The sequence below is a fragment of the Ruditapes philippinarum genome, unplaced genomic scaffold (genome assembly GCF_026571515.1).
Source record: "Ruditapes philippinarum isolate M1 unplaced genomic scaffold, ASM2657151v2 ctg2870_1_1_1_1, whole genome shotgun sequence".
NCBI classification, from domain to species: domain Eukaryota; kingdom Metazoa; phylum Mollusca; class Bivalvia; order Venerida; family Veneridae; genus Ruditapes; species Ruditapes philippinarum.
The window spans coordinates 45,219-69,912 of NW_026852338.1; the positions used below are offsets into that span (position 1 = coordinate 45,219).

The following is a 24,694-nucleotide window of genomic DNA, read 5'->3' on the forward strand; positions in this document are numbered from 1 at the left end:
TAAAAATGTCGGGGCCTGATGTATTAATATTAAATTTCATACAATTCACTAGGCAAGAAGATTTTGAATTTCATACAATTCACTTAAGGCAAGAAAAAAAAAATAAAGAAGTGTAACCATTGAAAACTTAACAGTCACTTATTTTAATAATGTAATAAGTCGAGACAGAAATTGAGTTTTTAAACTAATATACAGGAGGTGGTCAGAGATACACTTTTTTTTATTTATTTTTTATATTTTTGGTCATTATTCAGCAGAAACAAATTAAGTGCATTTTTGAATATTTTAGATATATACATGTACAATGTAATTCACAATGTACATCTAAATAAATTAAGTGTATCTTCTGACAAATTCTCAAAAAGAGTTCTAAGGAAATCTTAATTTCTGTCTACATTTAAATGATTGATTGCTTACCTAAACTTTTGTTTGCAGACATATTGTTAGGATAGTTAACCTTTAAATTGGTTGATACAATCAGACCTGTCTATATAGTCCATATATATTGTAAATGAGCAGTCTCTAATTACACATGTACAGTCCATCCTGTGAAATGTAGTAACACCTTCAAAATAAAGACTAAAAAACACAAAATATGTTTCTAAAAGCCATCATTTAATCTTTAATTTGAATGCTGGTATGCTGGCATAAGCCTAAGAGACAGACAACCAATATTTTTTCTCTCCAAGAGTGGCCTTTATGGAAAGGTTTGACTGTATATTTTTTACACAATTATATTAATTCAGTATTTTAATCATGATATTGCCAGGCTTTGATGATAAAAAAGTCCGAAGCGAATGTATCAGGAAAAGTTGTATGATATAGTTTATTACAGAGTTACTGTTATTTGTCTACATTATTTTTTTTTGTTAAGAAAAAAAGTATTATTGTGTTTTTTTGTATTGATGTTGTTTTTTTTGGATGTTGAAATGCGCTTAACTGAGTTTATATTGACTATTTGAATAGCAAATCTAGATGTGCTTGAAAGTTGCCTACAGGGGGTATTTTCGGGATCATTTACAACATTTTTACTTTGGGTGAATATGAAATACTCTTTAGACATTACAGTAACAGAACTCGGGACCTAGAATTATTTTTCTTTGTAAATTTACTTGAAACTTTATTGTTTGATATAACAGCTAAATTTCAAAAAGCCCCAGCTTTTGAGGATATAAAGAAAGCCCAAACTCTTGAGGATATGAAAAAAGCTCAAGCTCTTGGGGATATAAAAAAGCCCAAACTCTTGGGGATATGAAAAAAGCTCAAGCTCAAAAAAAGCCTAAGCTCTTTGGGATAAGACAAAAGCACAGCATTATAAGCTTAAGTGTCCACAAGGATATATTAAACAACAATATTCATGATGTATTTAATTTGCTTATTTTGGGAATTGAAGAATTTCTTGAAAATAAGTTTTCTCTAAATATCTAAGGAACATATAATTTTAAAAGCGCGGAAATTGAAATTTGTGGATATTTAACCTGGTAAATTTGTCTGAAATGTTGATTTCATGAAAATTTGGTCCCCCATGAAAATATCTTGATTTTCAAGCATGTTAGGTCAGTATAAGCTCTAAGTGAGTCAGTTTGTTAGCTTTTAGTTGTAACAGGTTATCATTTATATATATTGTCTTTAAGCTTACATAATCTTTGTGTTAATAAGTTGTTTTAAAATGAAAAATTCAACGCTTTACTCCTTTAACAAAATCCCTTCCACAGGCAGATAATGAGAGTGAAGGAAGGGTAAGTGGGTAGGAAGTCGTGCATTTTTTATCATTATCCTTATTTTTAAGATTAGAAAACAAACTTTGCAGTTTTGTAGATTTTTTTTCATTACCCATACTTGTAGTTTATACGAGGGCTGTTCAAAAAGTTCGTGGACTGCGGCTCTACTGTTCACATCTTTTAATTTGCGTATATGATTTTACAAGAGACATATATGAAAATATGTCCTTAATAAACAATGAAAAAATCAATACAATATGTTTACAAATAAAAATTCTGTGACAGCTTACAAATCACAAGGGAGGGTGCACAATCCGGCGCACGCTGATGATGAAACAAAATGACGTTCGTAACGTCGCAATATAAATGAAACATTTTAAACCAGCGTCATTGTTTCTGAAAGTACTCTTTTTAGTGTTCAATCATCTGCGGATCCATATACCAAAACCATTTTTCTGTTTGCGGATGATGACCCGAGATATAAAGTGTCATCTATTCGCTCCATTCTCCGTATAAAGGTCCGAGTACCGCATACTTTTCCGCTCTTTATCGGGATTTTTGGGTAATTTAGACACTAAACGGACAGTGTTTTATTAAAGTTCATTCAATTGTTGATTGGAATAGTATCAATTCGAAACCGCCCTCGTCCGATCTTTAACAATATGATTATCGATGATAAAGAAATTATTTTATCAACTGACAATTATTCTATGCGGTAAAATCTACTGAACACCGCTAGCATTAATTATCAAAACGGACCGGGTAAATACAGGAAATACAAATAATAACTACAAGTATTTATTGTAAAAACGCATATATCCTGATGAATGAAATAAAATATTATTTTAAAATTAAATTGTTTTTGTCAGAAATTGAATGCATAGACCCGATGCAGAAATAAACATGTCGGACATCTCGCAAAAAACTGTCATAATGTCTGAACTTCTGTAGATCTTTTGCAATTGACGTTACAAACGTCCCAACAAGTTGGCGCTAAAATTATTCGTCGCCCTTTCTGTCTGTGAGCAATGTATTTGGCGTATTTGAATCGCTTGCGCGACCTGAAACAAAGAGACTTGCTCAAAAACTCATTTTTTCGTTAATTTAATCACCTCATAAAAAATATAAAGGAGTATACCACATTTATTGGTAAAAATTTCCGAAAGAGCAAATTTCTAGTTTTTAAACGGGATTTTTTACTTCCCAACTTACCCGTCTGTCTACTGCTGCTCAAAACCTGTCTGTTCAGCTATTCAACGTCCAAACGACGCCGAAAGTCAGATTTATGTCATTTAAATATTTAATAGAGATGATGACTTGTATTTAACTTCATAAAACAATCATTTAATTTGTTTCAACATTTGTTTATATTTAAAAACATTATATGAAAATTTCGGCGTGCGCCCGATGTTGCGTTGCCATGGTAAAATAAAGTGGCACATAACTCGTAAAGGAAATAAAAGTTAACAATAAAAGTAAATCTTACTTTTGAAAAAAAAGACACTCTTTCGATTCATATCCACTAAGGGTGTTTTTATGAACCAAGTAAAAAATGACAGCAAAAATCCACGAACTTTTTGAACATACCTCGTATTTTTGATGTGAACATAAACTTAAGTTGTAATTTGATATTGTGTTATTCAGTCTTTATTCTTAGTTTGATTTTATGTTCCATTTTTTTTTTTGCAGTTTTTCGAAATTTTGTTTACCTATTTTCTTATAATAAACTGTTTGTTTTTTCGCTCCTTTCGTGTAATGATGAACTTTTGTTGACCCTTAAGTGCTGTAATGATATTAGTGTTTAAATGAGATGGTAGTTTTTTTTTCTTTTTTCACTTAATTGTTAACAAATCCCATTACCTGCTTTGAAAATGAACTAATGGAAAATAAAGGGAAAATATAATTTTGAATAATAAGAGTATTTGCGCAATTATGTTGATTACATTTATATTACGTTCTTAAATAATAAAACTGTTTCATTTTATTGCAAGGAGTAAAAACAATTACAAAGGAGTTTTTACAGCAAAGTTTTTTAAGAATAGCTTTTTTCAAAAACTTTTTCCTCTTAAAATATCAACGGTAAATTTTGATTTTTTATGGCACTGCTATTACAGGGGGAGAAGCCCATACCAGCAGAGAGACTTGCTCGTATTGAGGAACTGATTGAACCATGGTTTATATTTGCCTTGGTATGGTCCATTGGTATGACTGGAGACCATGATAGTCAGCTCAAGTTCTCAAAATGGATCAAGGAGAAAATGAAGGCAGAAGGGGTAGGTTTAGAGGGATAAGTTTATTAACCTTTTAGTATTTGAGAAACAAGAAAATAGCCTTAAGTCATTCCTGAACATCAAGCCTCTTCAATGGAAAAAAAAACATATCAATTTTCAATTTTTATGTAGGCAAGAATTTAATTTAAATATGATTTGAAAAATAATGTTCATATTAGTTGTTTTTCCAGATAAATTTATAAGAATCTTGCACTGGCTTCCGGTATAGAACAGAATATCTGCTCTATGCACTACCAGAAGTCATTAGGAGTATATAGAGTCTGATCTGGCTACAACAACATGCAGACTGTGTCTTCTCTGTTAATACCAGTAGCCCTGAATGGTAAATTTAAACATTGTTATTTATAAAAAAATTCTGTTGTAATGTTTACAGATCAAGATGTTATACCCAGAAGAGGAAAATGTTTTTGCTTACAACCTAGATGATGCAGGTATCAGCAGCTCAGAAAGTGATGACGCCCTTGACGATGATGAGAAAGGCGAGAGGAAGGTAAACATTATGATTTTCTATAAAGTTTCTGCCACTGTCAACTATAACATACATTTATATAAGGGGAAGAAATGTTTAAATTCCTAAATTCATTTTAGAATTTTTTTTTACATATGGAGGAATAGGTTTTTAACAGTCAGCTTGGTTTGTTAAAACTGCCAAACAGTAATTTAGGTCCAATGCTTTAGTGCTGATAAGAAAATACTTCTTGACCAACCGGAACATTTACTACAGATATTTCAGAGATCGAAAATTCCGCATGTCCGTTAGTAAATACAAGTAGAATTTTAGAGAACTCAATGCAGGATGAGTAGAAAAATGTTGCCTGCATATTGGATTTAGAAGCTACTCGCCCTGCAGGATGACTGAAAATATTTTTCGATGCCTGTATTTTGAACAATCAGATGTGATATGAATGGGCCACTCTTCTGTTAAATGGTTACAGGTAGAAGAATTGTAATTATTTGAAGATGTTGATTTACCATATACATATATAGTTTATATTTCTAGAGTGCTGATTGCAAATAAAAAATATCATTTCTGATATTACAAATATGACATCAACATAAATTGCAACAGATTAATATCATTTACATTATTTCTGTTTATTAAAATTTAGCCACTGTAGAGGCAACTTTTCAAATTTTGAATGATTAGTGACAATTTTGAGAAGGAACTAAATGGAATTTTAAGTTCCTATGCCAGACTGGCGTAGATAAATAAATAAACACTGCACAAATAAATACTTTATACTTTTTTTATAATAACAGAACAAGAAAGTAAGCTGTGTTGTGATTTTAGAAAAATAGATTTTATGGACAACTAATATTTGAGATGTTATTTTAACTTTGTATTTTGACTGATTTAATTCTTGATACTGGGAGTTAGCTGATTGCAGATTTTTGTTTGTCATGTCCTCATAACGTTGATTTTTTCTTTGTGTGTAACAGAGGTCTAATCATGTAAGGGGATTTTTGTAAAATTGTTCATGTTTGATTGTTGTTTTGCATTGTTGTGTTTCTGTAGGTTTTTTTTTGTCAATTGAATTGTAACTGTTTATCTAAGTGAAATTTGATTTTTTTTGTTTTTTGTTTTTGCTTTTCTTTTTAAATTCTTGTGTGTTATGAAAATATTAAAAATATTGTGAATGTTTGATTTTGAATTACATGTACATTTTGTAAACTATATTTTAGAACAATTTTTACAAGATGTTGTTATTGTCCCTTCGTTTTGTTTTATGTTGATTTGTTTGTTTTTTTGAGCTTTTTTGATGGGATGAATTTTCAGTGTTTAACATTAAAGCTGCATGCCTTCAGATGAGTCAAAATATTTCAATACAATCAAACCTGAGAAATATGTACTACAATTTTAGGAAAAGTAAAATGGTTCAAGATTCAAGTATTTTTTACATGTTATGTGCGGTTAATGACTGATTTTTGAATATTTACAACTATATTTCTACTGCGTTACTAACGCAGTAAGGGCTATTTATGCATATTTTGTCAACTTTTTGGTAATTAACATTGGTTGTAAGTGTCATTGATAATGTGCAAATTGCTTTCACAATATAATACATTCAAATACATTTTCAAAATTTTCATGAAAATTAGTGTGAATCTGGAGGCGTGCTGCTTTAATTTCAATTATGTACATATTTACCCTATTCATATTGAAAAAAAATAATTGCATTAGATTAGAGGCAAAATAATGGATTCATATCAAACTTTAAAGATAATGATTAAACTCAACACCAGGAAATAAGAATGGACTGGGAAATAAATCCATTGTACTAGTGTCACCTTAGTGTAGTAACAGATTAACTAACTTCTATTGAATCTTCAAAGAAACTATTTCAGAATGTTATAACTATTTCAGAATGTTATAATTATAGTCAGAATATTATAACTATTTCAGAATGTTATTACTATTTCAGAATGTTATAACTATAGTCAGAATGTTATAACTATTTTAGAATGTTATAACTATTTCAGAATGTTGTAACTATTTCAGAATGTTGTAATTATAGTCAGAATGTTGTAACTATTTCAGCATGTTATTACTATTTCAGAATGTTGTAACTATTTCAGAATGTTATAACTATTTCAGAATGTTATAACTATTTCAGAATGTTATAACTATTTCAGAATGTTGTAACTATTTCAGAATGTTATAACTATTTCAGAATGTTGTAACTATTTCAGTATATTATAACTATTTCAGAATGTTATTACTATTTCAGAATGTTATAACTATAGTCAGAATGTTATAACTATTTCAGAATGTTATAACTATTTCAGAATGTTGTAACTATTTCAGAATGTTATAACTATTTCAGAATGAAATAACTATTTCAGAATGTTATAACTATTTCAGAATGTTATAACTATTTCAGAATGTTGTAACTATTTCAGAATGTAATAACTATTTCAGAATGTAATAACTATTTCAGAATGTTATAACTATTTCAGAATGTTGTAACTATTTCAGAATGTTATAACTATTTCAGAATGTTGTAACTATTTCAGAATGTTATAACTATTTCAGAATGTTGTAACTATTTCAGAATGTTATAACTATTTCAGAATGTTGTAACTATTTCAGAATGTAATAACTATTTCAGAATGTAATAACTATTTCAGAATGTTATAATTATAGTCAGAATGTTATAACTATTTCAGCATGTTATTACTATTTCAGAATGTTATAACTATAGTCAGAATGTTATAACTATTTCATTATGTTATTACTATTTCAGAATGTAATAACTATTTCAGAATGTAATAACTATTTCAGAATGTTGTAACTATTTCAGAATGTAATAACTATTTCAGAATGTTATAACTATTTCAGAATGTTGTAATTATAGTCAGAATGTTGTAACTATTTCAGAATGTAATAACTATTTCAGAATGTTATAATTATAGTCAGAATGTTGTAACTATTTCAGCATGTTATTACTATTTCAGAATGTTGTAACTATAGTCAGAATGTTATAACTATTTCAGAATGTTATAACTATTTCAGAATGTTATAACTATTTCAGAATGTTATAACTATTTCAGAATGTTATAACTATTTCAGAATGTTATAACTATTTCAGAATGTTATAACTATTTCAGAATGTTATAACTATTTCAGAATGTTATAACTATTTCAGAATGTTGTAACTATTTCAGAATGTAATAACTATTTCAGAATGTTGTAATTATAGTCGGAATGTTATAACTATTTCAGCATGTTATTACTATTTCAGAATGTCATAACTATAGTCAGAATGTTATAACTATTTCATTATGTTATTACTATTTCAGAATGTTATAACTATTTCAGAATGTTATAACTATTTCAGAATGTTGTAACTATTTCAGAATGTAATAACTATTTCAGAATGTTGTAATTATAGTCAGAATGTTATAACTATTTCAGCATGTTATTACTATTTCAGAATGTCATAACTATAGTCAGAATGTTATAACTATTTCATTATGTTATTACTATTTCAGAATGTTATAACTATTTCAGAATGTAATAACTATTTCAGATTCAGTGGATTGGTTGGATGGAGGGTAGAGAGGTCTTCAATATTCCACCTGAGACCAAGTTCTCAGACATTATTGTGCCTACCATTGACACTGTGAGGAGTTCACACCTTCTAGAAATGTTGCTTGTCAACAAAAAAACTGTAAGTTGATTTAACTGTAATGCAGGCTTTTCTCTTCTATACACAGGCTGTGCATATATAACATATCTTTCCATTAAGAATATGAATATATTTCTATGTTGCCCTGGTATTTATTTATCATCAATGATATGAATTCATTGGAATGAATTTTACATCCTCTTTATTTATATAATGAAATCTTATTTTCAAGAAAATGTGCATTTTAAGCCTTGGCACACGTATGAGCAAATTATTTTCCTGTTTCAAAAATAAGTTAAAATATTGTATGTATGGGTTGTGAAATAGTTAATGTGCATTATAGTCAAGTTGTTATACATATACTTTAAAAATCTATACATGTACTTGAAATTTTGCTCTGGAATAGACCTGGAAACATCAGTATATATTTACTTTCAGTTGTTTATTTTTTTTGGCAATTGCTACATGTGTTCTAATATGTGATGTTGTGTTTTTATGCCCTAACTCAGGGGCTAGAGGGATGGAATATAGATTTGCCCTGGTTTATCCATCTGGCTGTTATGCTGCTATCCAAAGACTGTCAAAACAATGTCCAGAATGTGGGGACATCTGTGTCCTATGAACACATTTTTAGTTTTTCCTAAGTTCTAATTAACTTCTCCGGTTCCTGTGACTATAAGAGCCTATCTTGAACTATTTTCTTATTATCAAAAGCCATATTATATAGGCTAAAGCATGTGAGTTTTATTTCAGGTTTTGTCCATAGGTCCAACGGGTACTGGTAAAACACTGACAATTGCTGATAAATTGTCAAGATACATGCCAAAAGAATTCATCCCAGATTTCATTGTGTTCTCAGCCAAGACGAGTGCTAACCAGACCCAAGATCTCATTGATGGAAAGCTTGATAAGAGGTACACACTTCAGCCATTTTAAGCTCACTATTTTAAAGCTCTACCATTTCTGTGAATTTTATCCCTTAACCACCTAAATAGTGTAATGGATTTGCCCTGTTGCCTTGTTAGAGTCCAGTTAAAGGTTAAGGGATTTCAGTATTAAATTAAATTCAAGTTATATATTATAAATTATATGTTTTGTACTGTTAACCATAATCGACCTTACTGTCTTACTTACAGACGTAAAGGAGTGTTTGGCCCACCTCTCGGAAAGTACTTTGTGTTCTTTATTGATGACTTGAACATGCCTGCCCTGGAAACTTACGGTGCTCAGCCGCCCATTGAGCTTATCAGGCAGTACTTGGACTTCAAGGGATGGTACGACAGGAAAGCTATTGGTATGTCAAATTTTCAATCTTAAATTGGTATAAAGTTCACATTAACACATATATATATGTAAGTATTAGCACGCATATTTCATTATCAGCCAATACAGAAGGTTGATTGGGCTTTTTGCTAGAGTTTCTTATAATTGACTAAATAAGTTTTCATTTTATTAGAAACAATCAGATTTTTAATGCATGTATGGAAGGGACTTAGGAAGTTGCATGGTATTAACGTTTAAGTGTTTTGACCGATATTATGTTTATTATAGGTGAGTTCCGACGTCTGGTTGATGTGAACTTTGTTTGTGCTATGGGGCCACCTGGTGGAGGTCGTAACCCAACAACTGCCCGTCTGCTGAGACATTTCAACTTCCTGGCATTCACTGAAATGGAGGACAGCAGTTTGATGAACATCTTTGGATGCATTTTGAAATCATGGATAAGTAAGTGTTAAGAATGTGAATTTAATTTCTTAATTTTCTTCATTTGTTCTTCATTCGGTATAATGTATGAGAATTCAACAAAATGCCATTGTAAATCAGTAAACCTTAATGCCTGTTACAAACCTAGTTGTTTTAAATCACATTGAAGGTCATACGTCATTTTCCCAGCTTTACTGGTGGAGAAGGACCTCAGGTGCTCCTTCTCACAGGCTGGCAGCTTAGTAGAACCACTGAAGTTCCGTAAGTTTGCTGAATAGCTTTCTTATATGACAGAATCTCTGATGGTATTCGAACCCACAATGCTGATGGGCAAGTATTGAAGTAGTAAAATGCTGTTACTGAGCAGCCAACAGTATAAAGTCTACATGGACAGACTGCACAAAATGTGCATGTTGGTCTGGCTCTATACTGGTAGCATAGTCAAGTGACAAATTCACAGGCTGTTAAACATTAAATGGTCAAATGTTTTTTTTATATTTTCTACAGGTCAGAATGCAGGTATATCTGGACATTGTAACAAGCTGACTCAAATGACTATTGCTGTTTATAACACCATCAGTACACAGCTGCTGCCCACACCTGCCAAGTCTCATTACACCTTCAACTTGAGAGATCTGTCCAAGGTGTTCCAGGGTATTCTTATGGCAGAGCCAGGAAAACTTGATGTATGTACATGTATTTAGATACTTACCCATTGACCTGTTGGATTTGTATGAAATGGTCCATTCAAAGTTTAAGGGCTTTCAATATCAAAATACAAAAGTTGAGCTATCAACAGTATAGAGCCCTGTCAGATTGCAATGACATGCAGGCTGACATGGCTCTATACAAGTGGCAAAGGCTAATCACTTTTAGTTTGACAATGTTAAGGTTTTATAATAATGCTTGATACTTTTGAGACAAATAACATCACGCGAGATAATGAACGCTAACTCTTTCATGTATAAATTTTCCGGGAGCGTCTCAAAGTCGGTAAAAACAGTTTGAAAAGCAAATTGGGACACCGATTTCACAGTCGCTTGTCGCGTTAGACAGGGAGTCGCTTAATTCAGTCTAAATTTATAATAAATTGCGTCGGGGCAGAAAATAGCGTCACATATGACAGGGAGTTGTCTAATTCAGGGGGTCGTTAAGGCAGTCTCAACAGTACTTGGACTTTCTTAAACAGTTGTGCTGTAAAATTTCTTGTATCATTATTACATGTATTCAGTAACTTTACAGCTGTCACTTTAAAATATGATACCAAAAAATTTACATGATATGATAAATTATGCTGATAATTAAATTTTTGTAACAGGGAGTTCCATCATTGTTGAGATTGTGGTACCACGAATCATGCCGAGTGTTCCAGGATCGTCTGGTCAACGATGAGGACAGGAACTGGTTTGATAACCTGCTTAGAGAAAAGATGAAGTCAGACTTTGATGCAAAAATAGATGAAGTTATCAACCTGGAGCCCATTCTGTACGCTGATTTGTTGTCAGCAAATGTTGAAAACAAAATCTATTGTGAAGTTACAGATCATCTTAAGGTAATGTTTTTGCAGTTTCTGCAAAATTTATAAAAGTATGTCAAAAGATTTTATCTGTTAGTGTTGAGGAGAGAAGTGTTGTACAGTACTAAATTAAATACTTTTGGAAGAAATGACAATATTTATCTCCCAATGAAAATTTTCCTTGAAAGTAAATAAACTAGTCTTATAAGAGAGTCAAAACAAAAAATGTTAAGACCCTGACTTATGAATTAATGACTTATGACTGAGTAAATACACAGTTTACATAATGTGGTATTAAAATTTTAAAAAATGAATTGTAAAATTATAAGGTCACAAAGTGCTGACCCATTTAATGTGTACTTACATAGAACTTTGTGTCTACTATATTATAATTTTTCGTGAATTTTTACGTGTTTATTTTTTTTTGTTATCTAAACTCTTTAGATCATTTTTACTCAAAAGGTAGAATACTGAATGGCCTTGCCTGTATAAGATTCTATCATAACAATTCAGCATTGCAACTGTCACAAAGTGAATCTTTTCTTATACAGTTACAAAAGACATGTGAAGATATGTTAGATGACTACAACCAGATCAACACGGCACAAATGAACCTCGTGTTATTTATGGACGCTCTCAAACACGTATGTCGTATCAGTCGTGTTATCAGACAGCCCCTGGGTAACGCCCTGTTACTGGGTATGGGAGGCTCGGGACGTCAGAGTTTGACAAGACTTGCCGCTCATATGTAAGTACCTTTTTGCTGCAAAATAACTTGTTTTGATTGTATTGTAAATTTTTTTCCCATAAAGAAAGCAAGGAAAGCGAGAGAGTCAAAAGTAAGTATTGAAATGTCAAGATTTTGACAAATTGCTCATTTTCAAAAGCCGAGGGGTGCTATAAAACTCATTATTTTCATTGAATGTAAGTCTTCTATTATAATTTGGTAAAACTATGAAATAATATTGTTGTATTTTTTTTTCTCAGGGCTGACTATGAGTGCATACAGATAGAACTGGCCAAGAACTATGGAACAAATGAATGGCGTGAAGATTTGAGAAAAGTCATGATGAAAGCTGGACTCGAGAATAACCCAACAGTATTCTTGTTCAGTGACACACAGGTACGATGTATTTCATTAAAGTTACATCACAGGTCTTGCAGGAGTTTAAATCATGTATAAGTGGAAACTTAAAAGAATTGTTTAAAAAAGAAAATAAGATATTTGAAGTCTATAGAATTTTTGGTGTAATTGATGAAATGAAACAGAAACAAGAAAACTGAGATGATTAAAATTGTGTTCAATTTTTCAAGTGAAATCTTGTATATCTATATTTATAGTCAGTTTTCGATTACATGTGAAGAAGAAAAAATTAAATGAAAGGAAATTGAACTAACATTCTTTATTATTTCTTTGTTCTTATTAAGGTTTGTATAAAATATCATGCATTTAACTAACGCAGAAACCTAAATGAAAAAAGCCTGTACCAACAGTATAGAGCCAGGTTAGCTGATACACCTCCAGTCTGATCAGGCTCAATACTGTTTGTTTACAGCCACAATTGTCATCTGATATGCTCATAATTATTGAATGTTTGCTTTAAACTTGAATCAAAATAAATCTGTAACACAATATCATCTAAGTAACAGTAATAATATAGACAATATCAAAGCCAAAAGATGGATGATATGTTATTTATTATTCTATTTATAGATCAAGAGTGAGTCATTCTTGGAGGATTTGAATAACATCTTGAACGCTGGTGATGTGCCGAATATATACGGTTTTGATGAGCAGGACCAGATTTACACGGCCATGAAACCCATCTGTCTAGACGCAGGCCTTATACCAACCAAAACCAACCTGTTTTCAATGTACACAAAGCGTGTAAGAAGCAACTTGCATACTGTGATCACTATGAGGTAAGTTAAACAGTCGTGTGATAAAAATATTCAGATAATTACAAAAATGAGGATGTTTCAGAAACATTTTATCCAAGCTTTGTATCGAATGCTTGCATATTACTTTCTGTCCAATTTTATTTGACATGATTATTTAATTCAATAAGATTTTCTATTAAATTCCATAATAAGTGAATTTTTTTATGATAACAATTTTTTGTTTGATTGTTACATTATCATATGGTTAAATTTTAAAACATAAGATAATTTCTTGACATGGTAAAATGTAACTTGTTGTATTTTACAGTCCACTTGGTGAGATATTCCGTGCTAGACTGCGTCAGTTCCCTGCCCTCGTCAACTGTTGTACAATTGACTGGTTTAGTGAATGGCCAGCAGACGCTTTGAAATCTGTTGCCCTGAAATTCCTGCAAGATATTCCTGAGCTGGATACCACAGACGAAGTCATGGATGGTTTGGTAATGAAATTTTTTATATATTTGGACATTTGCCATGGTGTAACCCTGAATGCTAAGGGGTTTGTAATGACTAAATACAAAAATGGAACTGCCAACAGTATAGAGCCTGGTCAGACTGCACAGATGTGCAGGCTGGTCTAGCTCGATACTGGTGGAACTCTTTTATCATTTTTGGTTCCAGTGAACTGGTTATCTGCCTTGCATAACATCAAGTTCTTTTTAGCCACCAAAAAAATCATTTGTTTGGTTCCAATGAACTGGTCATCTGCCTTGCATAACATCAAGTTCTTTTAAGCCACCAAAAAAAGCAAAAACCAGTACTGCCTTGGAATTTGTAGTTACGATCCATTTTAAGAAACCCTGCAGTTTATTTGGTCAAATCATTTAAATAATACATAATTATCAATCTTGGTTGATCCAGGACTACCATGAATCCCTTATGTCATTTATTGTCTTGTAAAATATACAATTAATAAAAATTAATGCTATTGTTTTCTTTTAATTCAGGTGACATTGTGCCAGGTCATTCATCAGTCGGTTGCGACCAACTCAATCAAGTATTTGGCAGAGATGTCAAGACACAATTACGTGACACCAACAAGTTATTTGGAGTTGCTTGGAATCTTCTCCAAACTTGTCGGAATGAAGAAAATGGAACTGAACACATCTAAAAATAGATTAAAGACTGGTTTAGAGAAGGTTAGAAAAGATTTGTGCTGAAGAAAATATTTATCGTAATTTAAATAGCTTGGATTATCATCACCAGTGTTACGGAAATTATAAGTGCATCATTGCTGATAAGTCATTAATCTGCAGACTCTCTTTTGCTCAGACTTTTTCTGTAAGAATGCTCTGTGGCTGAGTGGTCAAAGCTGCTGACTTTCTTATCGATTTGTTCTATAATTAAGTTTCATTCTCCCATTTGGAAAAGCTTCATCTTCATTGTGGAATGTTGTTGGTACTATTTTTCCCTAAATAATACATAGATGAAAATGTGGGGTTTTCCTTCACTGGTTATAGTTGAAAAGTCATCATTTGAATAGTGGTAATGTGTCAGTGAAAAACAGTCTAAAAAGTAAGATTTTGTTCGGCCCCAGAACCAAGTAAGTTGCACAATAACAGTCTGTAAATTTGGGATTTGAAACTACTTGTCAAAATTCAAAACAATTCATAAGTAATCTTTACAAATTTCTTGGAAAAGTTACTTGTACAAAACAATAATTACATGTCATGGACAACCAGACAAGTGCATATTTTGTAGACTGCAATAATTGTACTAAAAGGCATATAGTTTCATATTTGAAACAATATTAAATATATATGCAATCTTTATTTAGAGATGCTCTTGAGCACAGGTTCGACTGTACACATTATTATATCAGTCAAATTGCATTCCAGAATAGATTAAAGGCTTTATCTTGTTTCATACCAGATAATTTATTTTTTTTACTGAAATGTTGACTATGCCATTAACCAATGTTTTTGTTGTTATCTGTTTACCTATAGTAATTTTAGCTTCTGAACTAGTTTATCATGATTCAGCTACTGTTATTCCATCATTCATGGTCTCATTTGCTTTATTTTAGCTGCTTACAACAGCAGAAGAAGTAGACAAACTCCAGGAAGAGTTGGCCACAATGAAACCTTTGTTAGAGGAAGCTGTGAAAGAATCCATTGCAACCATGGAGACAATCTCCAAGGACAGTGTAATTGCAGAGGAAACAAAATCTGTGGTACAAACTGAGGAAGCTGCGGCCTCCATAAAGGCTACAGAAACACAAGCCATTGCAGATGATGCCCAGAGAGATCTTAATGAAGCTTTGCCTGCTCTGGTAAGACCCTGATATTGTAAAGAATGCAAAGCTAGCTGAGTCCCTTATCTAGAACATTAGGTGAGTGACTCCTGGAGTCACTACAGTAGTGCATATGCCAAAGAGAATATATGCTACCATTAATGTGTTGGAAGAAGTGTCAGAATCTTAAAGCATCACACTCCATCAGTAATTATAGTGCTACTAGTGTAATAATTGATCTTTTACTCAGTAAAAAAATCTGAATGTATATATTAAAACTAAACTCGTATACATGACCTGTTAAGTGAAATTTCAATAGATGTATAATCAGGGACTTTATCACCAGCATTCAAGCAAACATCGCTTGTATATAGAGTATGGAAATGTTTACACCTTAAGACATTTCAGGAACGTTTAAGGTTTATGGATAGGTTAAAACCAAAAATATAGCAGTCACTTTTATTCCTTGGGTCTAATATTTTTTTTTTAAAAGTCATTTAATTTGTAATCAGTGCCGTTAAAATTTGATTGGATACTACATGTAGATCTGCCATTTAAATTGGACCAATGACACAACCAGTTTAGTGACTGGTTCTCGATTTATATTTTATACAAGCAAGTAAGCAAGAACTTTCTTTATATCGGAGAATTGATATATAGAAAATTTTGTAAATAAAGCTGAACATATGATATTTTTTATGTAACTCAGGATGCTGCTGTTGCCAGTTTAAAGTCCCTGAACAAGAATGATGTTGTTGAAGTAAGAGCTATGCAGCGTCCACCAGATGGTGTAAAGATGGTCATTGAAGCTGTCTGTATCATGAAGGGCGTTAAACCAAAGAGAGTAGCTGGAGACAAGGTAAGTTTTATAAAAAAAAGTTTGCTGCTGGTTTGTCGTTGTTGTTTTTTTTGAAGTTTGAATTTCCACTTGAGATAACAAATTCTGTCATGTGATGAAAGTTACCTTTTGAATTTCCTATAGCACGGTATTTTTGCAAAAGGGGAAGAAAAAAATTGATGTAAATTGAATTTGAAGTTTAGGAAAACGAAGTTTAGGGGGGTATATAGGAGTCACCCGGTGGTTGGTAGGTTGGTCTGTCGGTCGGTCCAGCCGTCCATTGCATTTTCCTTGTCCGGAGCATAACTTGAAGACTAATGGTTGGAATTCAATATAACTTCATACAATGGTCAAGCACATTGAGAGGAAGTGTAGTGCACAAGAACCATAACTCCATCTTCACTAATTACAGAGTTATTGTCCTTTGTTACTTTTCCTTGTCCAGAGCATAACTTGGAAACTACTGGTTGGAATTCATAACAAGCACAATATGGGGATGTGCAGTGCTCAAGAACCATAACTCTATCTAAAGTAATAACAGAGTTATTGCCCTTTGTTACTTTTTCATTGCTTTCTTTTGTCCGGACCATAACTTGAAGACTAATGGTTGGAATTCAATATAACTTCATACAATGGTCAAGCACATTGAGAGGAAGTGCAGTGCACAAGAACCATAACTCCATCTTCACTAATTATAGAGTTTTTGCCCTTTGTTACTTTTCCATTGCTTTTTTCTTGTCCAGAGTATTACTTGAAAACTACTAGTTGGATTTCCTTACAATTTCATTCAATGGTCAAGTATATTGAGAGGAAGTGCAGTGCAGAAACCATAACTCTTTCTTGACTCATTTAAGTTTTTGCCTTTTGTTACTTTTTATTGTCCAGTGCATATCTTGAAAATAAATGGTTGGAATCCAATGAAACTTCATATAAGGGTCAAGGGCAGTGAGATGAAGTGCAGTGCACAAGAACCATAACTCTATTTGGACTAATTACAGTTATAGCCCTTTGTTACTTTTTTTGTCCAGTGCATGACTTGAAAACTAGTAGTTGGAATTCAATACAACTTCATACAATGGACAAGCGCAATGAGAGGAAGTGCGGTGTACAATAAGCATAACTTCATCCTCAGTATTTGTAGAGTTATTGCCCTTTGTTCCGTTTCCTTGTCCGGTGCATAACTTAAAAACTAATATTTAGAATTCAATGCAACTTCATACAATGGTGAAGCGCAATGAGAGGAAGTGCAGTGCTCAAGAAACTCTTTCTGGATTTATTATACAGAGTAATTCAATAAAACTTCATCAATGGTCAACCACATTGAAAGGAAATGCAACATACAAGAACAACAACAATCTTTAATTGCCCACAACCATAACTCTATTTCAATTCTTTTACAAGGTATTCTGTTACAAGTAACTTCCTCATTTCCGAAGCAGTCTTGCGGTATTAATCACATTTAGTGATAGTTCTAGTTTAAAAATTAACATCAGTTATTTAAGTTGGATATTTTTCATTTAAAAATGTATCCTACCAACCTTCCTAATGAAGGTATGTGATATTACTCAGCTGCCCCCTTGTGCCTGAAATAATTCAAAAGTGTGGCACCTGAGTTCTTACTCCATGAGTTAAGCTTGATAGTCACATCAATTTAGCCATGTCACGACAAAACCAACATAGTGGGTTTGCGACCAGCATGGATCCAGACCAGCCTGCGCATTCGCGCAGTCTGATCAGGATCCATGCTGTTCGCTTACAAACCCTATAACAAGTAGAGAAAGTGATAGCGAACAGCATGGATCCTGATCAGACTGCGCGGATGCGCAGGCTGGTCTGGATCCATGCTGGTCGCAAACCCATTATGTTGGTTTTGTCATGTCGCAGCTCATTTTATCTTCACACTGTTTGTTTAACTAAAATATCAATAAAACAAAATGAAGAGAAATTTTTTTTATCATAATGCTCAAATAAGGTCCATAATAAAAGTCATAATAAACTAATTCCACACAGCCACAATGTTACTACATTTAGCTTATCAGTGCTTATTGTATCTTTTTGTATTTTTACAGCCAGGATCGAAGATAGACGACTACTGGGAACCAGGCAAAGCTCTACTGGCAGACCCTGGTAGATTCCTTGAAAGTTTGTTCAAGTTTGACAAGGACAATATTCCAGACTCTGTAATCAAACTTATCCAGCCTTACATAGATGACGAGTCATTCACACCTGCTGCTATCGCCAAAGTAAGAATTGGAGTTTAATTTTAAACCTACAAGTAGCTGAATTTGCATAATGGATTTGCCCTACTCTGAATTTGGAACAGTTCATTTGAAAATTAAGGAATATCAGTAATGAAATTACTATCGACATGTAGTGTAGAACCTGATAGACAGCACAAATGTGCATGCTAGTGTGGCTCTATGCTGGTGGCAAATACTATTAATTACTTTCTGTTCCAGCATGTTAAGTGTTAATATTTCATCCTATTTTCAAACCTAAAAGCAATAGGTATAGTCTATTCTTTTGTTTAAGATTGAGAAACAATCCAGCTTTATAACAAACATGTTTCAGTCATGCAGATTCAGTTTAAATCATCAGATGCTTTTTTGGCTAATAAAAATATCCGGAAAAAATCACATTTATATTGTCCAATTACAGGTCTCCAAGGCTTGTACTTCTATATGCATGTGGACAGGAGCTATGCACAAGTACCACTTCGTAGCTAAAGGAGTCGCACCCAAACGTGAACGTCTTCGAATCGCTTCTGAGGAGTTGGCCGAGACACAGCGTGTCTTAGCTGCAGCTAAGGCAAGGCTGGCCGAAGTTGAAGAAGGTATTGCAACCCTGCAGGCCAAGTACGAAGACTGTGTTAGGAAGAAGGATGAGTTGGAGCAGAAATGTGCGGAGTGTGAAGGACGCCTTGTCAGAGCTGACAAAGTACGAATATTACGAAATTGAATAACAATTGTTCTGTTCTTTTTTACAATCTGTGCCATCAGTTGTTTGATTTTGTTGCTCAATTACATTAGTTTAATGAAAAAGTAAAGATTTGAAAATTTTGACTGGATTTAAAAAATATATATATATATCAAACAAGCTAAAATATTTTATTGTTTACTTTCCAATGAAATTTTTTCTGTATGTTGCTTATGTTAGAAAATGTTAATGTAATTATAATTCATCAATGAGTGAAAAACATGGCTTTTTCATTGGTTGATAAAGGATGATGAATATAGTACAATCACTTGTGCCGAACTTTGTGAATATAAGTTACTCATTGAAAATAACATTTCAATGGTTGATATATATATGACAATTATGTTACCTTGTAGCTGATTGGTGGATTAGCTGATGAGAAAGAAAGATGGAAGGAGTCTGTACAGAAGCTTGAGTCAGTCATTAACAACTTTGTAGGGGATGTAATGGTGTCCTCAGGATATGTAGCATATCTTGGAACTTTCACTGTAAGTATTTTATAGGCTTCACACTTCCTGAAACCTTACACCACTAAATCTGTATAATGGACTTGCCCTGCTTTGAATTTAGAATGGTCCATTGTCATTCTGTAGGGTTTTAATATCAAATTGCTAAAATCCAAGTAGCTAATAGAATCTGGCCAAGTGTACACAGATGTACAGAAGTACATAGATATATAGAAGTGCACAGATGTACAGGAGGACACACATGTATTTTTTACACTTGTAAAAAATGAAATGTATTAATTTCAAACAATATTTTTTGTTCCAATCATGTTTGCTTCAATCAAAGTTTACTATATTACCTGGAATCTCTTCAGGGCAAGTATAGACACAGTATGCAAGAGGAATGGGTGGCAGCTATTGATACAAACAAAGTACCGCGCACAGATGAACCTACGTTGATAGCCACTCTTAGTGATCCAGTAAAGGTGCGCAGCTGGCAGATTCATGGTCTACCGAAGGACAACTTGTCCGTGGAGAACGGTGTAATTGTACAATACTCTCGTAGATGGCCCCTCTTCATTGATCCACAGGGGCAAGCAAACAGATGGGTGAAAAATATGGTACGTAATTTGCCCAATTGATTCGTTTTTTATTTTTTATCATTCTGATGTAATAAATATAACAAAATGAAGATAATATTTCAGATATTGTTTTAGCATTACTCTGGAAATTTTAACCTTTCCCAATTTAAGTAGTGATAAAAAAAAAATTTCAACTAGATAGAGCAGTTTTAAAGGTTTAAAAAAGATTTAAGAAACTGATTATTAATATTTATATTGAACTTTAATAGGTTTTCTCGTTTACTTTAACTCAGTAAATGCTATTGATCAAATTCCAAGAATAATCTTAACTTTCGAACACAGTATATTATGATGTTGTTTTCTTAAGTTATGTCATAGAAATGAAAGATTATTCACCATTGCTTATTTTTGTGAACACATCTCTATTTACAGGAAAAAGACAATGGACTTGATGTAATTAAGTTGTCTGACAAAGATTTCTTACGTAGTTTGGAGAATGCAGTCAGGTTTGGTAAACCATGTCTTCTAGAGAACATACAGACAGAGTTAGACCCTGCTCTTGAACCAATCTTGCTTAGACAGGTAAACTACTGTAGAATTTGTTAAGTGTAAAGATTATAGAGTAAATATGCTTATATAGTGACACCCGTAAATATGCTAATACAGTAACACTGTGCTGAAGGTGGACTGTATTGAACTTATCTTCCTCTTCAGTACTCCATTTTAGTTTTCCCTATGATAAATAATTGTGTAAAATTTTTAGTACCTGTTTTCTTTGACCAATTTTCAATGACAATTTTTTTTCCTTTTTTTTTTGTTTCTGAAGACAAGTTTTACTGTAATTCATGTAACTGTTGACAGTTAACAATATGAAGGGAAAAAAGTTCAGCACTTGCAAATTTCGAACCAGGTCTTCATTTCAATTTTGTTGTAGAATCCTGCAAATAAACTTCAAGCAACATAATAAATTATCTGCTACAATTTATGAATGACATAGAAATGATTCCGGCTTATTCTGAACATGCTTTTGCCAGATATGAAAAAAAAAAGTAAAAAAAATTAAATGATCTATTAATAGATTTTAAGATATTCGGAGCTGTCACATCATTCATTATGATCATTGTCGTTACTTGATATCCATCAATATATGAGCCGTGTCATGACAAAACCAACATAATGGGTTTGCGACCAGCATGGATCCAGACCAGCCTGCGCATCCGCGCAGTCTGATCAGGATCCATGCTGTTCGCTTACAAACTCTATAACAAGTAGAGAAACCGATAGCGAACAGCATGGATCCTGATCAGACTGCGCGGATGCGCAGGCTGGTCTGAATCCATGCTGGTTGCAAACGCATTATGTTGGTTTTGTTGTGACACGGCTCATATTTTCTTTCCACAGACATTCAAGCAACAAGGTAGCACTGTGATCAAGCTAGGTGATGCTGTCATTCCATACCACGATGATTTCAAGTTCTACATCACAACCAAGTTACCTAACCCCCATTACACACCAGAGGTCTCCACTAAAGTCTCTATTGTCAACTTTACCCTATCACCAAGGTAACGTATATGTAATTTTAATGACCCATTAAACTCTGAAATCGAAAGAGATAAAATCCTTTCCAACCAGCATTGGTCCAGGTCAGCTTGCCTGCACATCTGTGCAGTCTGACCTGGTTTTATACTGAAAGCTGACCAACTTCCAAAATTTTAATATGATGTTCCAAAATTTGATAATTTACAGAATTAAATTAGAAGTTGGACCATGCAACAAAGTCAACTTTGCTGAGTATGAAAAAAGTATTAAATATGATGAAATTCTGACCCTTAGGTTGTACCTAGCTTTATTTTAGATTCCTGTATGCCTGAGGAAGGTCTCTTGTACCTATAATTTAATTTCCCTAAACAAATTTGATTCAGGACACCTTAATGGATCTAACTTTTATTTAGATTCTTTTTGTACTGATAAAATTTTGAGAAAAAACCTTGTCATTCCTTGACATGAGAAAGTTAAATGTGAGTTAACATTATTTTCAGTGGTCTAGAGGACCAGATGTTGGGTATAGTGGTAGCTGAGGAGAGACCTGACTTGGAGGAGGCCAAGAACCAGCTGATTGTCAGCAATGCTAAGATGAAGCAAGAGTTGAAGGAGATTGAGAACAAGATTCTATATAGACTGAGTACCTCCGAGGGTAGTCCTGTAGATGATATAGATCTTATTAATACCCTCGAGGCCTCAAAGATCAAGTCAATGGAAATTTCTGTAAGTAATATACAGTGAAACCTTTAAATTATAGTCATTCATGGGAAAGACCGCCTTTATAGACATGTGGACTTTATTTGGAGGTTTCAATATGATAATTCATTGAGTATTTTTCGTCAGTGTAAATTTTGTTAAAAACAAAGTCTTTAAATGTTTAATGTTTTATTTATATTTACCAGCTGAAAGATAATCGCTTGGACTGATGATGTTATAGCGAGATGAGTTCTAGTGGTTAAGGTGTCTGCCTCTTAACCAAGTGATTGTGAGATCAAACCTTAGGGATGCCACAACCATGTACCTTCATGTTACATTTTTTGTTTGACAAATCACAGACTCTAAAATTATAGTTTTCTAAGCTTAAACTGAAATATCTAAGGTATTGGATTGATGAAAAACCAGCACAAAATACAGACTAACCAATGAAAATCCTGACATTTGAGACGGAGTTCTTGAAAGAGTTTTATACCCTGTAAGGCAAAGCTTTAATCTCTTTGAAGCTGGAATAGCTTTTAATACCAAAAAGATAGTAGTACAATAGCATTGTTAGAAGTGTATAGATAGTTTGATAATAGCATTATAGGAATGTACATGTATTGTGATTGCAGGCTAAAGTGTTGGTAGCTGAACAGACTGAAAAAGACATTGATATAACCAGAATGCAGTATGTCCCCGTAGCCGTGAACACCCAGATCTTGTTCTTCTGTGTGGCTGACATGGCCAACATTGATCCTATGTACCAGTACTCCCTGGAATGGTTTGTCAATATTTTCCTTGGTGGAATCAGCAATGCGGAACGAGCAGGTACAATCCAGTTAATTATGACAGTCTCGAATTTGTTTGCTAATATTTGCAATAGTAACAATGCTTTTTGTACTTTTCGTAAGATGTTAAACCTTATTTTGGATGTTTTTCATTTGCTTGCACCTTGATGTTGTGATGAATATGGTTTGCGCTTGTGTGTCTAAACGAAATTAATTAAGAATTGAATAATAACGTTTTTTATTTTAATTTTACTTACCAGTACACAAAAGCTTTTCCACATTGAAAATAAGAATTTTTAACCTTTTCCTTACTAATTTAAATGAAAATGCTAACAGTTCCAAACTAATACACTTGGATCAGCCTAACACCTACCTTTTGAAAGTAAAAGCCTCAAGTTATCTTCACTTTCTAACATGAGAAAAGAAAAGGAAATCTAATCCCTTTGACTAATTTTCTTGTATTGTTTTAATGTTGAATAAAATTTTGTAACAAATTTGAGTGAATTAGACATTTTATGTTGTGTATATATCTAATATTCAATTTTCGTCTGTGTTATAGGTGAAAAAGGTAAGATCAGTAGTACACGTGTATATATATGTATTTAAGTACACAATTATGTGTAGGCACAGTATGTTTTACAGAATGCTTTATTATAAAGTACAATCCTGCATTTCTTCACTCGCTTGCACTTTTCAGTTTTTATACACACTTGTTTTCTACAGACTTGTGGATAGATAAATTTCTTTGGGTTAAATGGGTTGTTAGATGGAGTTATATGCATGCAATTTGATAAAATAAGATACATGTACAGTAGAACTTTGGTAATTTGAGGTGGACAGGTCTTATGAAAACACTTTGAGCCATCATCTTCGACTTACAAATCGTTAATTTTGTTCAAATTATTCTTTACAGAACATGTAATAAACTTTGGCACCAAAAAATTTGACATTTGAGTTCTACTATTTTAAGAAATTGATTTGGTCTTTGTTTTCTTTCCTTTGCTGTGCTTGGAGATGCCTTTAAGTTTTCATTTGGTAGCAGGTTTGAGCCCAATTAAAGATGTAACTGTTAGGTATTTTGGTATCTCCCACTTGTTAAGAATTTGTTAGTCACCAGTAGGTCAGTACAGGCACAAGTTGTGGGATACTTCTCACTTTTAAGGAAATTATCAAACAATGTGTACATGTATCTTGATTGTTCTACTTAAGTGTACACTTATGTCTGAAACAATGCATGTATGGCACTTTGCTTTTGGTTTCCTTCCACCAATGAAAACTGCTTGTGTATTTA

At 32.8% G+C, this 24,694-nt stretch overlaps 1 protein-coding gene across 12 annotated transcripts in view; it reads left to right on the plus strand.

Moving 5' to 3' along the window:
• The window catches only part of LOC132757189 (dynein axonemal heavy chain 1-like), a 102,443-nt gene that overhangs the window by 42,093 nt on the left and 35,656 nt on the right, over positions 1 to 24,694 (plus strand). For 6 of the 12 annotated variants that reach the window (XM_060748441.1, XM_060748421.1, XM_060748398.1 and 3 more), the window contains exons 41-64: positions 770 to 814; positions 3,836 to 3,994; positions 4,386 to 4,502; positions 8,044 to 8,184; positions 8,896 to 9,056; positions 9,279 to 9,436; positions 9,694 to 9,867; positions 10,354 to 10,532; positions 11,165 to 11,398; positions 11,914 to 12,110; positions 12,350 to 12,485; positions 13,077 to 13,285; positions 13,572 to 13,743; positions 14,251 to 14,442; positions 15,330 to 15,575; positions 16,246 to 16,395; positions 18,444 to 18,617; positions 19,033 to 19,311; positions 19,707 to 19,838; positions 20,171 to 20,416; positions 20,810 to 20,959; positions 21,779 to 21,939; positions 22,417 to 22,642; positions 23,248 to 23,443. In XM_060748441.1, the coding sequence (XP_060604424.1) occupies positions 770 to 814; positions 3,836 to 3,994; positions 4,386 to 4,502; positions 8,044 to 8,184; positions 8,896 to 9,056; positions 9,279 to 9,436; positions 9,694 to 9,867; positions 10,354 to 10,532; positions 11,165 to 11,398; positions 11,914 to 12,110; positions 12,350 to 12,485; positions 13,077 to 13,285; positions 13,572 to 13,743; positions 14,251 to 14,442; positions 15,330 to 15,575; positions 16,246 to 16,395; positions 18,444 to 18,617; positions 19,033 to 19,311; positions 19,707 to 19,838; positions 20,171 to 20,416; positions 20,810 to 20,959; positions 21,779 to 21,939; positions 22,417 to 22,642; positions 23,248 to 23,443 (4,234 nt within the window). Of the gene's footprint in view, positions 1 to 769; positions 815 to 1,715; positions 1,740 to 3,835; positions 3,995 to 4,385; positions 4,503 to 8,043; positions 8,185 to 8,895; positions 9,057 to 9,278; positions 9,437 to 9,693; positions 9,868 to 10,353; positions 10,533 to 11,164; positions 11,399 to 11,913; positions 12,111 to 12,349; positions 12,486 to 13,076; positions 13,286 to 13,571; positions 13,744 to 14,250; positions 14,443 to 15,329; positions 15,576 to 16,245; positions 16,396 to 18,443; positions 18,618 to 19,032; positions 19,312 to 19,706; positions 19,839 to 20,170; positions 20,417 to 20,809; positions 20,960 to 21,778; positions 21,940 to 22,416; positions 22,643 to 23,247; positions 23,444 to 24,694 lie in introns of all 12 variants that reach the window. The other 6 variants (XM_060748412.1, XM_060748434.1, XM_060748453.1 and 3 more) reach the window with 2 other exon arrangements.